This window comes from Halichoeres trimaculatus, unplaced genomic scaffold, assembly GCF_033239565.1.
Source record: "Halichoeres trimaculatus isolate MK-OKI-2021-1 unplaced genomic scaffold, fHalTri1.1 fHalTri1_scaffold_34, whole genome shotgun sequence".
Classification (NCBI taxonomy): domain Eukaryota; kingdom Metazoa; phylum Chordata; class Actinopteri; order Labriformes; family Labridae; genus Halichoeres; species Halichoeres trimaculatus.
In genome coordinates, this window is record NW_027437212.1 from 65,320 (window position 1) to 81,009 (window position 15,690).

Below are 15,690 nucleotides of genomic sequence, written 5' to 3' on the forward strand. Positions count from 1 at the left end.
ACAGCGTTAGAGATTAGATTAACAAAAATGCAAGGCAGGGAAAAATTGATGATCTAGTTGGGAACTCCCATCAATCAGAAAATGCACAGAAAAGGTTTGAGGGGCTTGAAGAGAAAACCAAACGCTGCTGCTGTGCCACCGTTCAAACAATAAAGTAGAGGTGAACACATGAGATCCTGTGCAGCGCGCACATCAAACAAGACATACCAAAATCACACCTGTACCGTTAATTTCATAAATTGGGTTTGGTGGGTGTTGTATCTTTAATTCAATATTGTTCAGCCTGAATACGAGGATGACATTTTTTGCAGTGATTTCTCTTGTAGTCACATGCTGCCATCTTGTGGTCACAATGTAAAGGTTTGTTTTCTATTCACGTTTTAGTTCCAAGTACCTTAAAGACAGTACAACTTGCTGATATTGTATTATGAAGCAAATGAAAATATTGTGAGCGTTGATTAGTAAGTTTCTCACTAAAAAGCAACAACCCCTTTATGTTTTTAGAAGCCATAGCTGAGTTTCTACTCTACAGAGTGAACTAGCACATCAACTCAACAGCAACAACTCATTCAAAAAGTATTACTTAAAGCTATGTGATATGAGCTTAAAAGGGATAATGTGTTAAATACTTAGCACAACAAAGAGAACATTACAGTTTAATGCATAGAAGTCTTTGTAGAGCAAAAAAAAAAACACCACGACATGATTCAATTTATGATTTAAGATACTGAAGATATCTTTATCGCTTCTGTCAGCTTTTTGTGGGTACCTCAGGAGTTTGATGTTTAATTTTGAAAGCTTTTTGGAGCAAGTAGAGAGCACAAATGTGGCATTGATCACAACACAGAGCATATCAGTGTGCTGGATGCACTGATAAAAAAGCACTGTGTTGAATGAATTGAATGAATGAATACATTTTTGAAGACAGGCCGACAGTGATCAGTCGCATAATGAATCATAAAACACATTTAGAGTGATACTCTGGAATGGAACAAGTTGGGTCCTATCACAAGGTTTAGGGCAGAAATTACCCCTACAGCAGTGTTTTTGTGCAGCAGAAGCCCAGAGCACTCGCACCAAACACCCCCTCCCTGCTCGTCAGCCGGTTTCCTATGCATTCAAACGGGGCCATATTTTACTTCAACAAAAACACAAATAAACAGACTCACACCGAAAAAATCTCTCGGTCTGCATTCACGCTTTATTCAGGGAATTTTCAGCGCATTACTTTCACACAAAAACACCGCTAAATAAGGCACTAGTTCTCATCATGTTGTAAAACGGCGCTACCTCAGCTGCAGAGCCACAGCTGGCTACGAGATGCTCGCCGCTTAGTGTATCAGTCCGCGTGCAGCGTGCCAGAAATAAACAAATGCAGGTAGTCTGCCAGGATGAAGAGACACGGTGACAACTAGAGCCCTATTTAGCTGTGTTTTTGCGTGACAGTAACACGCTGAAAATTCTCTAAATAAAGCGTGAATGCAGACCGATATCAGATTTTTTCGGTGGGAGTCCATTTATTTGTGTTTTTGTTGAAGTAAAATATGCAGCAGAGACGTTCATCAACTGCGGAAATGTCTGAAGATCCTGCACAGCAAATTCAGAAGTGTTGATTCAACTCCTAGGGAGTTAAAACCAACACTTTAAAAGTGTCTATAATTGGTCCACACTACATACCATGTCTTAAGCAATCTTAAGATGTGAATGCCTTCAAGACAAAGGAAGCATGTCTTAAGACATTCAATGTCTTGAAGACACTGAGTGTCTTCAGACATCTTAAGACATTCAATGTCTTGAAGACACTGAGTGTCTCAAGATGTCTTAAGACACTCAATGTCTCATGTCTTAAGACATCTTGAGACACTCAGTGTCTTCAAGACACAAATTGGTCCAGGTGCATCTCATGTTCTGCTCTGACATGTCTTAAGACGTCTTCAAAGTTTTGTCTTAAGATGCCTTAAGACGTCTTGACATACAAACATGTCTTGAGACGTCTTGATCTCGTTATCAAGACATCTTAAGACGTCCTAAGACATATTGATGGCTGGGTATGCATCACCCTCATTACCTCTTGTGTGTCTTATGCGTCTCACTGTCTTGTTGCCAGTTTGTTGTACTTTACAGTCTTTATCCCAGCCTTCACTCACAGTCGCAGTCAGGGTGCGTCTCAGCGATAATTTCATGCCGCCTCTCTCTTCTCTCCTCTGAGGCACCGGAAGTACTTTGAGTCGCCATTTTTAAGGCTGCCCCAAAGCGGAGGGGAGAGGAGGGAGGAGACTTATTGGAGGAGCCATCATCGAGAAAACAGGAGAGCTGGCTTTGCGGAAGTCTTTTCAGTGACAAACATGCCCCCATATGGAATATCACTCTCTGATTGAACGCTGCAGCAGTTCAGACTTCTCTACATGAAACTTCACAAACACAACAGAGTTTGATGAGGAAAAAAAAAGAGCTGAAAACAGGCACTGAGGATCGTTCCGAAACTGATCATAAAGCTGGTAATAAAATGTTGTAAGTTTAAAGCACAAAATACTGAACACAACCATCATTGAATCAACATGACGGATGATTAATACTGAATACTAAAATTTAGTAAATAACATCTTCCTGCGACACAATAAACTTGGTTTTATTAATACGTTTCAGAGTTCACGATCAGATGTGATCTAGGTAAAGGATAAATAATTCACAAATCTAACAATTACACATTTTACCGGTAAAGTGATCCTCGAGCTTCTTAACTGCACACAGAATAAACAGAGAGCAGGTTTTTTTCATGGCAATGTGTTTCTTAAACTGGTTTCAGGAACAGACAAAGCTCTGTTACTGTTTATGTTTTATCAGAGTTGTTACAGCACACATGTGCAGACACACAAACAGCTGTTAGAGCTGAACGACGGATGATCCAGAGGTGATCAGCTGATGCCATCATCAATGAAACACGTTGCTTCATGTGACGCTCTGGAGGAGAGGATGTCCCATTGCTCTAAAAACGAATCTCCTCCATCCTCGCTCCTCTCTTCATATCCTCGCCTCTCTCAGTGCATCTCTGGTGGGAGGGACTAAGATGCAATTGAACGACGCAAATGGAGGAAGGAAGGATGGAACTTTATTGCTTTGAAACGCACCTCGAGTTTTGCAGTGTTCTGATCCTTGCCTGCCTTTTTTGACCTTACTTTTAGCCCCATGTCTGCCTGTTTCTTCTGCCTGTTTTGGACCGCCTTTTGTAATAATAATAATAATAATAATAATAATAATAAATTTTATTTATGTAGCGCTCTTCAGGAACTCAAAGACACTTAACAACTGTTAAAATCAATACAAGCAATGAACATAAGTCAAACAGAAGTCAAACAGAACAAAACAAAACAAAACAAAAAAACAGTACAATCACAAGTTAAAAGCTAATCTAAAATGGTGATTTTTTTAACAGAGATTTAAAATAAAGAGAAGTCGGAGCAGTTTTGGATTTGCGTGGGGAGAGAGTTCAAGGGAGTGGGGGCAGCTATGGAAAATGCTCCGTCTCCCCAGGTTCGGGGCTTGGTTCTGTGAGGGGGAGACATGAGGTTGGTGTGTGAGGAACGGAGGTTATGGGAGGGAATGTGGTGGTGGAGGAGGTCAGTGAGGTAGGAGGGGACCTGTGGTGGAGGGCTTTATGGGCGAGGAGGAGAATTTTAAACTGTATGCGGAAGGTGACAGGAAGCCAATGGAGATGTTGGAGGACGGGGGTGATGTGGTCACGGGAGCGGGTGCAGGTGAGGAGGCGTAAAGAAGGCTCTTTGTGTAGCGAACTCTGCCTGGACTCTGATTATACTCTTTTTTGCCCACTGTTTTGTGTCTTGCATTTGTGTTTGTATTTCTGTGCTCAAGTTCTTAACACTTAAGTGAGCATAGCCCTGAATAAAAACAGCAGTAAAAGGCAACATACACATCTATGCAACAGTAATATTAAAACAAAATACTATAAAATGTTTTGTTTCATGGTTTCCTCACATATTGTACATACTATTTATGTACTATTGTACTATCGTACTATTGTATGTACTATTGCAACCCCTTCCCTGTCTCTTTCTCTTTCAGGACATGCTCTTGAATCACTTACTGGACAGGCTGTCCATAATACTTTCAAGTCTCCTTGACCGAGCCCCACTGGACCTATGTGGGTCTTACATGAGTACGAATTTCTATGACTCCGGTAAAATAAAGTATCGATCCAGTGATATTGACACACAGAGACCCGTATTTGTCCATGACTCCGCATCTTTTTTGAAAACGGGTCTACAGGTGCATATCTGTGTATTCGTCTTCATGCTGTACTTGGTATAAACCGATAAGTCCGGAAAAGACGGTGACCTCATAGTACCCCTCCTACTCCCCGCCCCCCAACCCACGATGTCACACACAACAACAACAACAATGGCGACAGGCGGACTGATTCTGGAGCCTGTACTACGAAGCTGGAATAGCTCTTAGAGAGACAACTTCCAGGATAAGTTTCGGGTTTTCCGTACTACGACTGTGGATTATCCAGACACGTTGCCCCGGTAACTGATGCTGAACGCCAAACCTGGGCTGTTTCCCAAAGCCAAGGTACCTTGCCTTGCCTTGGTCTGATGTGGGCGTGGGGTGGGCGTGGGCAGGCATCCACATCATCAGTCGCTGCCCAAGTGCTGTTCCAATGTTCATGTCCTCCGGAGGCATATGTCCTCCGTTTGGTTAGCATGTGGCTAATTGACCAAGGATACACAGGTTTATCCTTCGCTGCCTTGCCATGGCTATAAATACCCAACATGCAACGCGTGAATCTACAAAAAAGGAAAAAAAAAAAGGAAGGAAAAGACGCACCAGCGGAGGCGCGTGGTAAATTCCAAATTAAATGTAAGTAACAAAACACACCTCTGAAAATAACAACTTATACCATGTCCACCACTTAACTCTTTTGTGTGTCACTCACATAACTATAATTACTGAGAAGCTGCACCTGCAGAGTGTCAATGATGTGACAATAAAAAAGCAGAAAGTGTAGAAAAGTGGCAAGTTATGACAATATTTGAAGCCGTCTGAGCTCCTCCCACAATATGCCTTTGTAGGCTGTTCCATTAGCATCTCCTTTTGAGCACAGGCAGGACACTTGCCTTGGATTGGAAGGAAGTGGCTTCGGAGGCACCGCCTACCAAGGCAAGGCAAGGCAAGGTACCTGGGCTTTGGGAAACAGCCCTGGTCCAGAGCAGGTTAAGTTCCAGGATAAGAGCTCACAGGGTGTGACAGACCGCCCGCTGACCAATTGGTTCTCTCGGGCGGGCATGAAAGACCACTCAGTCACCAATTTGCTCAGCCGGAGTGAAGTCCTCCGGTGCGGGACCGCCCCCTGTCTTTTTGGCCCACCATTTTTTCTTATGGGCTGTGAGCAAACGATATCTTGACATTGTCAGGGAAAAGTAGAAGTGTGTGCAAATGGAATCTTTCATGACATGAAACTAAATGAAAAATACCAAAGAGAAATTCAGGAAATTCATACTGACCACTTGGAAGGATGCTTTTATATCTATTTTTTATGGGCTCCCACGTCATTTTTTCCCCCACTGCTATTGCATCTGCAATACAAATTGCCTATAATGAGCGTTTTCCTTGGAATTTGTAGGAAAGTTGACTCTTTCTAATTATGAGGTCGGATATGATGCTGATCACACACACACTGACTGACAACATTAATGAATAAGGACCTAACTGCCCGTGTCGTCACGTGATGAGATAGGTCTATTAATATCAGCATTTTGGAAATTTACGCATTCACAGAGTCGGTGATTTTTTGCAGCAATCCCTCCAGCCTGGATAATACTGCAGTACTCCTCGTATTTTTTGCAGGATTATTAGCTGCTCCTCAGCCTTAAAGTAGGCTGCTCTCTTCTCGAATGGGGGAAAATGCTCTGGGGCCGCTAACCACGCCCATTTAATGTGTGCGCGCACAGCTCCCAGCCAGATTTACTTATTGAGTTGATAACGAGCTTTGTAGTACAGCAGATCTGGATAACGGAGATCCGGTGAAGTTCAGCGAGTTGTCACAGAGTTATCCTGGATGACTTAATCCAGCTTCGTAGTACAGGCCCCTGATATTGTTCCAGCAGCTACAAATATTGCTTCCACTATTATATCAACATTTTCTCAGAGAGCATGAACAACACCAGCTATGGCAACAACAACAAGTGCTCATGCAGAGACGCAGCATGTTACGCGTGCATGAGCACTTGTTGACGTGGAATCCACCTCGGAGCAGAACCAGACGGGCAACCCGACGACAGTTTTGCGTTATGTAAATGCACAAGCCTATGCACAATACGATGTGTAAACAGTGATACATGTTTTGATGCCGACTCCAAGATGATACGGGGCCGCCCTCCTGTGAGGAGGGCCCTAGACTATCAAGAGTTAATTTTATTCAGTGCATTGTCAAGCCAGCTTGACACCGCACGAGCTGTTAATCATGCACTTACAGCTTTGCATCACCTAGTGACTGGTCAGAATAACAAGGAGACCTGTGCAACTGTTGTCCTGGAGAGGCAAACTGGGGGGTGCCCCAGAGTTGTGCTCAATGACGACGACCGGTATGTAACTCAGCTTCTCAACATGGGCCTGTCAGTTCAGTGCATTGCAAAGCTTGTCAGGGTTTCTCAGCGGACTCTGCGCAGGCGTATGAATGATTGGGGGTTGTCTGTAAGGGCTCTGTATAGTGAGCTTACTGACGTTGAACTTGACAACCTGGTGTCAGCCCTCCACTCTACTAACCCACATGCAGGATATAGCATGATGCTGGGACTGCTGCGGGCACAGGGGCACAGAGTGCAGTGGCAGAGGGTCCGTGCAACAATGCACAGGGTTGACACTGCAGAATGTAGTATTGAGAATGTCAGAGTTGCGGTGTGCTGTGCAGAGAGCATACTCTGTCCCAGGCCCCAGATCATTGATGCACATTGACACAAACCACAAACTCATAAGGTAATCATGATTTTTAACTCCTCACCTCTTGATAGATTTTCCAACAATGTGAAAAACAGTAATAGATGATAATGCCTTTTTGTCCCCTCTTATTTAAAGTACAATATAGTACTTTTTGGAGGGATTGATGGATTCTCAAGAAAGACATTGACTATTGAATGACAAAAGCCTCATTTTTCCTTATGTACTTGTCAAATCCAGAATGTAAAACCTACTTATATATGCTTTAAATCATTTGAAGATCAGTTGATTCATGTTTTATCCATGATAAGAGATCTTATTTCTTGAAACTGCCCTCAAAGGGTTACTTTTTTTTTTTTTTGTTAAATGCTTGCAGGGCAGTATTGGAATGGAAATTTAAGCAAAACAGTAGAAAAAATATTGATCTGATGTGTTTTTAGAGTAGTCAAAAGTATAGTAGTATTTTTTTCATTTATCTATATTTAGGCCATTTTAAGTAATAAAAGCATTCAAAACATTTTCTACCATTTTTAAGAAATAATTGATGTAATAGAGGGTTAAAAATCAATGACGCTACTAATCTTTGACATATTGAAGACTATAATGCCATGTAAAAAAAAATCTGTCTCTGATCATATTTCATATTGAAAAATATGTCATTTGATGCTGCACCCTTCCCATAATCCATCCAATATTTCTTTTAATGGCCATTAACAGGTTAAATGTTTTTTTTTTGTTTTTTTTTTTTTTTTTTTTTCAATGCTTGGTGATTTTGAAAAAAGCAGAAATGGATTAAGAGATCAGAGAAAGAAAAAAAAAAAGTAGAAAAAAAATTGATCTGATATGTTTTTAGAGCAATTAAAAGTATAGTGACTTGAAAACAGCCATCACAGTACATGCCTAACTTCTTGAAAAAAAAAATGATATTACAAATTAAATGAAAGATGATTAAAAATCAATGATACTTCTAACCTTTGACATATCTAAGACTATAATGCCACGTAAAAAAAAAAATTGTCTCTGGTCATGTTTTTTTTTAATTGAAAAATAGGTCATTCGATGCTACCCTTCCCATAATCTGTGCAATATTTCTTCAAATGGCCATTAAAAGGTTAAATTTATTATTCATTTTCCAATGCTTGGTAGTTCTGAGCAGGGCAGAAGAGAATTTAGATATATAAGTGAAGATAAAGTAAAGAAAAAAATCGATTTGATATGTTTTAGAGCAGTTAAAAGTATAGTGGCTGAAAACATCCATAACAGTACGAGTATACGGTAAATTTGTCCACAGTGATCTTTTTACATTTTGAAGAATTTGAAATCGTATTTGCATAAATTATGTAAATTAAGCTTTCTGCCCAAAATGTATTCAAGTTGCTGCAATACAAGAAAAGTTATGGTCAAATAACTGAGATTATTTTTAATGTATTTTTTGGGCATTCTGTGCCTTTATTGATAGGAGAGAGACAGTGGATAGGCTTGTTAAAGGGGGTGAGAGAGTAGGGGAAGACACTCTGCAAACTGGTCACAGGCAGGATTTGAACCTGGACCAGCAGAAGTTTGTAAGTGCCTGGTTGCTAACCACTGTAACGTAGGTCAGGCTGGGACCTGGTTTCGCAGCTCTGACCTGGTCTCCAAATTAACCCCCCCCCCCCCCCCCCCCCCCCCCTAAGGAAGGAGAGGTAATACAGCAAGTTTTGAAAAAACAGACCTCTGCGCTAAAGTGGTTTTCTCCCGAAGTCTGCCTCATCCCTTCTCTGATGTTTGCAAGACTGTAAAACATTAAGACATCGCTGTCAATTCAAAGACTTTTCGTTGACACCTGACGGACATGTGAAACTGTACAGACATCCTGCTCTTGGAGAGACCTCCCAGCCTCCATCTCGTATTTTGTGACCCTCGACCTTTCTCTCTGGGAACAAGAGAGAAGGAATGCCAAGGGGAAGATCTGCTTCCCTCCTTCTCCTAAAAACAAAGACTCTTTGATTAACACAGTTGAAAACAGCACAAAAATAATGTTTTTACACAAAGACTTACATGTACATCTTCACCTTTGCAAACATGTACTGTGTAATGAAAATCATTGATAATGTGTGTGTGTGAAAACTGCTGTCTTGGAAACATATCCCATTGTAACATCTTGATTTTTATTTTATTGGGTTCTTAAAGAGGAAAACCTGTCATGTTTAGTCTTGATGTGAAGCTTAAATCATAAGAAATGTGATTTTGACTATTACATGTGGGAATCTCTTTACAGTTTAAAGTTATAGTTAGTTAATAATCTCTGGGACAATCTGATCCACGTGCAGAAAGATGAGACGTGGAGGGGCGTCAGCATTAAGTGACCTTACTGACTCGGCGGGAAAAGCTGAGTAAAACTCCACTCCAGGACAAGAACATTGGCTCTTTCTCTTCATCCTTCTTCGCGAAGGCTCGGCTCTCTCTTTTAATCCTTCCTCCTGAAGGCTCTCTCTCTTCATCCTTCTACACGAAGGCTCTCTCTCTTCATCCTTCTACACGAAGGCTCTCTTCCTTCCTCCTTCTTCGCGAAGGCTCTTTCTTCATCCTTCATCCAGAAGGCTCTTCTCCTTCTGCACCTGAATCTTCACACGTACACAACTCAGCACCTGCTCCAGACTCTCCAGGCTGAGACTGAGTCACCTCAGCCCGACTGCGTCATCTATTGGTGCCTGGGTCTCTCCCTCATGTGCTGACGTCAGGAGACGAGCGCTGCTCACTGCTTTCCCTGCAGTGGTTCTCTGCCAAAGTTTCAACCCGACGCCCGGCATCATCGCCACTGTTCCAGCCACTACTGTCGTTGTTAGAATCGACTCTACGGACTCAACTCATTGGACATCACCTCCGTGACGCTCAGATGACCTGCAGTAGGCCTCTAGCCTGTCCATCACCCCTCAACGGACATCCGCAGACATCTGCAGCGGGACCCAGTCACCTCTGTCGCCGCCTCCGCTCTCACAATCGGCCTCAGAACTTGCGTAAGACTATCTTGCATTTATTGGTATATCGTGGTCAATGCCCCAGAGATCTTGGGTGGGTTAGTGAGATTTATGTGGGTTGGTTTATGTCCTTTTATTCCATTTATTCCATTATTTATGATCAGTTTCACTTTCCATTCATCAATGTATTTATCCTTTTATATCTTTTACCTGTTCATTTATTCATGCACATATTTCTTCTTTTAGTTAATAAATAAACTTTTCATATATAAAGAAATTGGTTTCTGTCTTTGTGTGGTTGAAATTAACGACGTCTGTACACCGTTCAAAAGAATTCACAATTGATGTAGCGTCCTTTTGTTATTGAGACTTGATAATTAATAATTCTATGAATTATTAAATGACAAATTCTTACAGTAAACCTTTCTAGAGTTTCCCTGTTTTCTCCAAAACTGGGTGGTGCCCCGACTTAAATTTAAACTCACATATTGTAAGTTTAGATGTCTTTTGAAAGTTAGCTATACTTTCGCTCCAGTGGAATGCTGTTAATAATTAATTAGTCATTATCAGTGGCGTGGTGTGGGGATTTTTTTTTTTTGAGGAAGCCAAGTGAGACAAAGCCTCTAATATGTATGATTTTTAGGGAGTGGGGTACATAAAATACTTTGTTGCAGCTTGTATATCGCTTTTTCATGTAATGGAATGACCTGTTAGAGCGCCCAGAGAGCGCTCATTTTACTTACTTTGAACACCGACACACATCTTTCACTCCCCCACCCTCAGTCACTCATTCACACGCGTACATTGTCCTCTTGACTTAGCTTAAATGTATTATTAATTTACTCAACCGCCCACTCAAACGCACAACCGGCCGCTTCATGCACACTGCTAATGTGCTAACCTCGCTGATTTCATTCAGTGGCTTGATGATGATGATGATGATTCTGTCATTTGATTGGTTTGAGGCCAAAGACAGGGTGGCTTCCCTTGACACGGTCTTGGCCAATCACAGGTGAGTAGTGTCATGACCGCAGCCTCATCTGATTGGTTATTTATTTTATTTTTTTCACCAAGGGACGCCAACTCTGCTTGGCTTCCTTGCAGGCAACAGTGTGCAGTATCATATTTTCACCACTTATTCACAGCATAACATTTAGGAGGGGGCTGTTTTACACATTGTAAAATGCTCAATAAGTAGAGGAGAGAAATAAGGAGGAGATGACAGTGACGAAACACAGAAGAATTATCGAAACTGTTATAAAGGAGTATTTTCATTAAAACACAGCTACAGTCTGAAAAAAGTGATGAAGCATGGCTTCCCATGGCTTTTACGGTTGCTAGGCGCTACCCGAGTAGCTGCCTGTTGCAGCAGCTCTCTCGTCTTTGTCCGTTTCTTGTAATTTTTTCGTCTCTTTTTCGTCATCTTTGTATTTGGAGTGGATCATCACTTTGTATGGTTCATTGTCGGTCACGGACACCAAACTTTTTGTGGCTTCGGCGGTATTTTTTACTACTTTTCTCCTGTGTTTGTCTGGAGATCCTACATGTAACCATGGCTGCATTGTTTACATGCGCAATTAGCTGTTAGCAGCAGTGGCGGCCCGTGATAAAAATTACTGAGGAAGCCAGCTTGGACAACGAATTTAATTCAGTATTCACCTGTTATTTCCATGCAAATAATGTAGCCTACTGTTACAGTACTTTTATTCTACCCACTTCTCATTCATTCCAGTGAAAAAAAAGAGGACAGCATGTGTGAGAGACAGTAAGCCTGCGGGGGCGGACGTTCTGGAGAATACCTGAACCGAACTGATCTCTGGAAACGGCTTTTGTTGGCGGCAGAAACGACTTCGTCTTTACAGCGCACTTTTCTTGAAAACGGCACAGAAAATAGTTGGACAGGAAAATGTGCGGCTTCGTGTGGATGTAGCCTGAGTTTGACTGACTTATTGACTGTTTTGTTGACATTCCCTTTAGCGCAGCTCCATCTAGTGTATGCATAACGCAACCCCAGCCACTACTATAGCTTCTAATCTATGCGCCCTATAATGCGGTGCGCCCAATATATGAAAACAGTTGTCAAATAGGCCAGTCATCGAAGGTGCGCCCTATTTCCGAAGCGCCTTGTAGTGCGGAAAATACGGTACATTATGCATAAGAAAAAATGTGACAACTCTGTCATCAAAAAGGCCACGGCGGGCCATGGTGCTGTCCACGGTGCTGAAGCTGGACAGGTACAGGGGCATGGCAGCCCATTTGTCACAAGATGCATACATTTTTTTAATGTAACTCACCGCTACTTGAAGAGCAATGGCATTCTTCTATCCTTCATCGTGGCAAACCGAGTAGTGATTCTGTCATATAGCTCCCCGCGGGACTTGAGGTCTTGTGTGACAGAAGACTCCATGGAGATCTTGGCCAAATGTCCCAGTCTGTCTTGTCCACAGCTGTTTCTCAAGTAGGTTTTGATCCTTTTCAAGCAGGAAAAGGACCTCTCTGCAGACGTGCTTGACACAGGTATGGTGAGCATCAGCCTCAGTAGTTTGCAAACTTCGGGCAAGGCAGAGGTCAGTTCATCTTTAATGAGCATCTTCAGGAGCTCAGCTGGTGGCTTGTGAAAGAGGGTATCTGCATAGATGACTTGCAGCTCATTTCTCAGTCTCAGTTCATCAAAAACTGGGTAGGTTTTAACCAACTGAGAGATCTCAACCCCCGGGAATCCTGCAGGCTGGGAATACGTCTTAAATGACGCATTATCCAGGACACAAAAAAAACTTAGACACTTCATGTCCTCAAACCTGTGTGTCATGTGCTGCACAATACCATCAAGCAGCTGGAAAAAGAGGCGTCGGTAGGCATCCACAGGCCCTGTGTCCTCATGTTCCCCATCCGGAGTGACTCCCAGCTCAAAATCTGCCCAGGCCCGGCAGCGCTGCTTGCGTCGCAGCTGGTTTGGCATCCCAACAGCCTGTACTGTCTCCTCGTACAGCTGATTGAAGGTTTCGGTGCTCCGGGTTGCTTTTAAAGCAGTCAAAGTGCCATTGACTCTTTCCTCACATTTTCTAATGTCCAACGCTCTGCTCTGAAGCACCTGGAAAAGGGGCTCAGTCAGACCAAAAATCGTCTTGAAAACCCCAAGCATGAACATGAAATCAAAGTCATCCAGCTTCTGTCTCAATGCCGAGCTCTGTGCTATTGCATCCTTGTCCCAACCAGGTTCAGCTGTGATCCGATCCAATGCAGTGATCAGTGATCCTCGGCCCTCATGCACTGCGTGCACTGCGCGGCTTTTAAAGTTCCACCGAGTGGTGCTGCCGCCGGGCACGCGGATGCTGTCCACTTCTTTGAGCAGTGCTGTGCGCTTAGGTGAGCGGCTGAAGAAGTTGTGGAAGGAGTCGAGAGAAGCAAAAAACAGTCTTGATTCCCGAATATTGCTTGTCCCCTGAGCCAAAACTAAATTAAGTTTGTGTGCATAGCAATGAACAAACAATGCGTGCCGACATTTTACTTTTACGAGCGCCTGAACGCCTCCTCTCTGGCCACTCATACAGCTGGCGCCATCATAAGTTTGACAAATCAGCTTTGTCTCGGGATTGTAGCTGCCAATTGTTTTCATCACCACTGCAGCAATGGTTTCAGCATCTCTCTCCAGACTAATATCATGGAAACCAAGAAACCTCTCACATATGATGCCGCTCTCGTTTACATAGCGGACTATGACTGTCAGGTGGCACCTGCACGATATGTCAGTGGTATCATCCACCTCAATGGCTATGAATGGAGCAGCATTTATTTCTTTATCAATTTCTTCCTGGATGACATGAGCAGTGCTTTTGATGATGTCATTCTGAATTGTCTTTGATGTGCCGGTAAATGCGGTTGCTGATGATAAATGCTCTGCCATGGTGGTGTCAAATTCAGCAAAAGTCTGCACAAGCTCCATGAAGTTTCCCCTGTTGCCGGAGCTGCTGGTCGATTCACTGTGGCCCCGGAATGCCTGCTCCTGGCCTCCGAGATATAATACAGCAGCAATCAACCTCTTCAAAATGGCACGGTTTTTCTCCACCTGTTGGTTGTGCCTCGTTACGCTTATTGCAGCCGCTTGATCCAGTGCTTCATCAATCCGTACTCGTCCGAAAAGTTTAAGTTTGAGCTCAGATGTTATATGGCCTCTGGACTTTAAATGCCTCTCCATGGCCCTCGCGAGGTTGGCCAGATCCACGAATCCTGTGGTGCTCCAGGGGTTGTTCAAGGAGCCTGATCTGTCAAACAGCAGACATGGCCAGCAGAAAAGCCGGTTAAGCCTGGCACTCCCTGTTAGCCACTCGTTTCTAGCATAGTTAGCTTCACAAAAAGAGCGGACTTTTCCATTGGCTCTGCCCTTCGTTAAGTGGAGCATTGGAGTCGGCCTACCGTCCCGCTTGACCTTTAGTTGAACCTCAAAAGGAAGTTTTTTGAAGTCATTTTTTACAAAAAAATCAAGATCTTTGTCACCATCCATAGCTGAACTTTCTGTGTGGGCTAACACTGACACTCACACTGGCGCCGGCACAGTTGAATCAGTGTGTTTATTTTTTCGTAACGGTGTGTTATTGGCTGGAAGCCAGATTCGATCTGGCCTCCCTCATATCTTTTTTAATGATGCATCAACCAGTAAGCGATGAGCCTTGCTTCAACCTGATTGGCTAATACAGGCTGTTTTTTTTTCTAAGGGAGGCAAAGTGAAGCGGGCCTCCGTGCTGACTGACAGGGCAGAGGGCATGAGACACGTAGTGTAATACACAATGAGAGCTTGACAGGAGGGCGCTGTTTTGCTTCTCACGCTAAGCCAAAGCAGAGGTGCGCCAATGTAGTGTTTTGACAAGGAAATGACAATATAAAATACATTGTGGTTAAGCTTGTTTATAGGCTATTTTTTTTCTTTCTTGTTATATTTTTTGGGGAAGCCAGGCTTCCCTTGGCCTCCGTGAAAAACTGCCACTGGTTAGCAGCCTGTAGCATGTCAATGCTAACTAGTGTAGGGCTTGATGATTTCCCTCGAGCTGAGGAGGAGGCGGTGAGGACGAAATGCTGGTTCTCGGATGTGAGCTGGGAGGTGACGACGTGGACCTGTCCTTCCATCCATCGTTGTTGGGAACGTGGAATCTCGCTCCGGGGGGTGGATGAGCTAGCTGTGCCAATCCAGCGGCATCATGCTGTTCACGGACGTGGCTGACGGAGCAGACATCGGACACCGCGACACATCGGAGGAGCTTCGCCTGCTGTGAGCAGACAGGATCCAGGAGACAGAGACTGAACAGACTGCTGGGGAGGCTCAGTCCTGGACCCTGTGGAGGTGGAGACTGGCTGGGCTGGAGAGTGGTGGACGAGTGGTGGACGAGTGGTGGACGGGATGTCGTCATCTAATTTCTTATGGACATTTTTGCACTTTCTATACTCTTTCTTACTTATGTTTTCTTAAATGCTGCGGTGACTCCTGAATTTCCCCTCGGGGATAAATAAAGTATTTTTCTATTTCTATTCTTTCTTCTATTCTATTCCCCGGGCCTCCACTGGTCATTATTTGACACCAATTCACGCTACACCACTCAGCCAAACCAGCACCCCAAATAACAGAAAATTTTACTCAAAGTGGCTGTTTTCAACCCCAACAGTCCACAAGGGTCAAACAAAGAAAATGGTGCTTTTCCGCCAAAACAAGGTTTCAAAGTTCTTGTTTGTTTCACTGAGGATATGATTTTGTCTGCCTTGTTTAGGGTTGTCTTGATTGTAATAACTA

At 43.3% G+C, this 15,690-nt stretch overlaps 1 protein-coding gene across 1 annotated transcript; it reads right to left on the reverse strand.

The window, feature by feature from the left end:
• Window positions 1–12,207: 12,207 nt before the first annotated feature.
• On the reverse strand, window positions 12,208–14,310 carry LOC141786481 (zinc finger MYM-type protein 1-like). The gene has a single exon (XM_074665104.1). It carries the CDS (start codon window positions 14,308–14,310, stop codon window positions 12,208–12,210), a length of 2,103 nt encoding a protein of 700 aa, XP_074521205.1.
• Window positions 14,311–15,690: the final 1,380 nt, after the last annotated feature.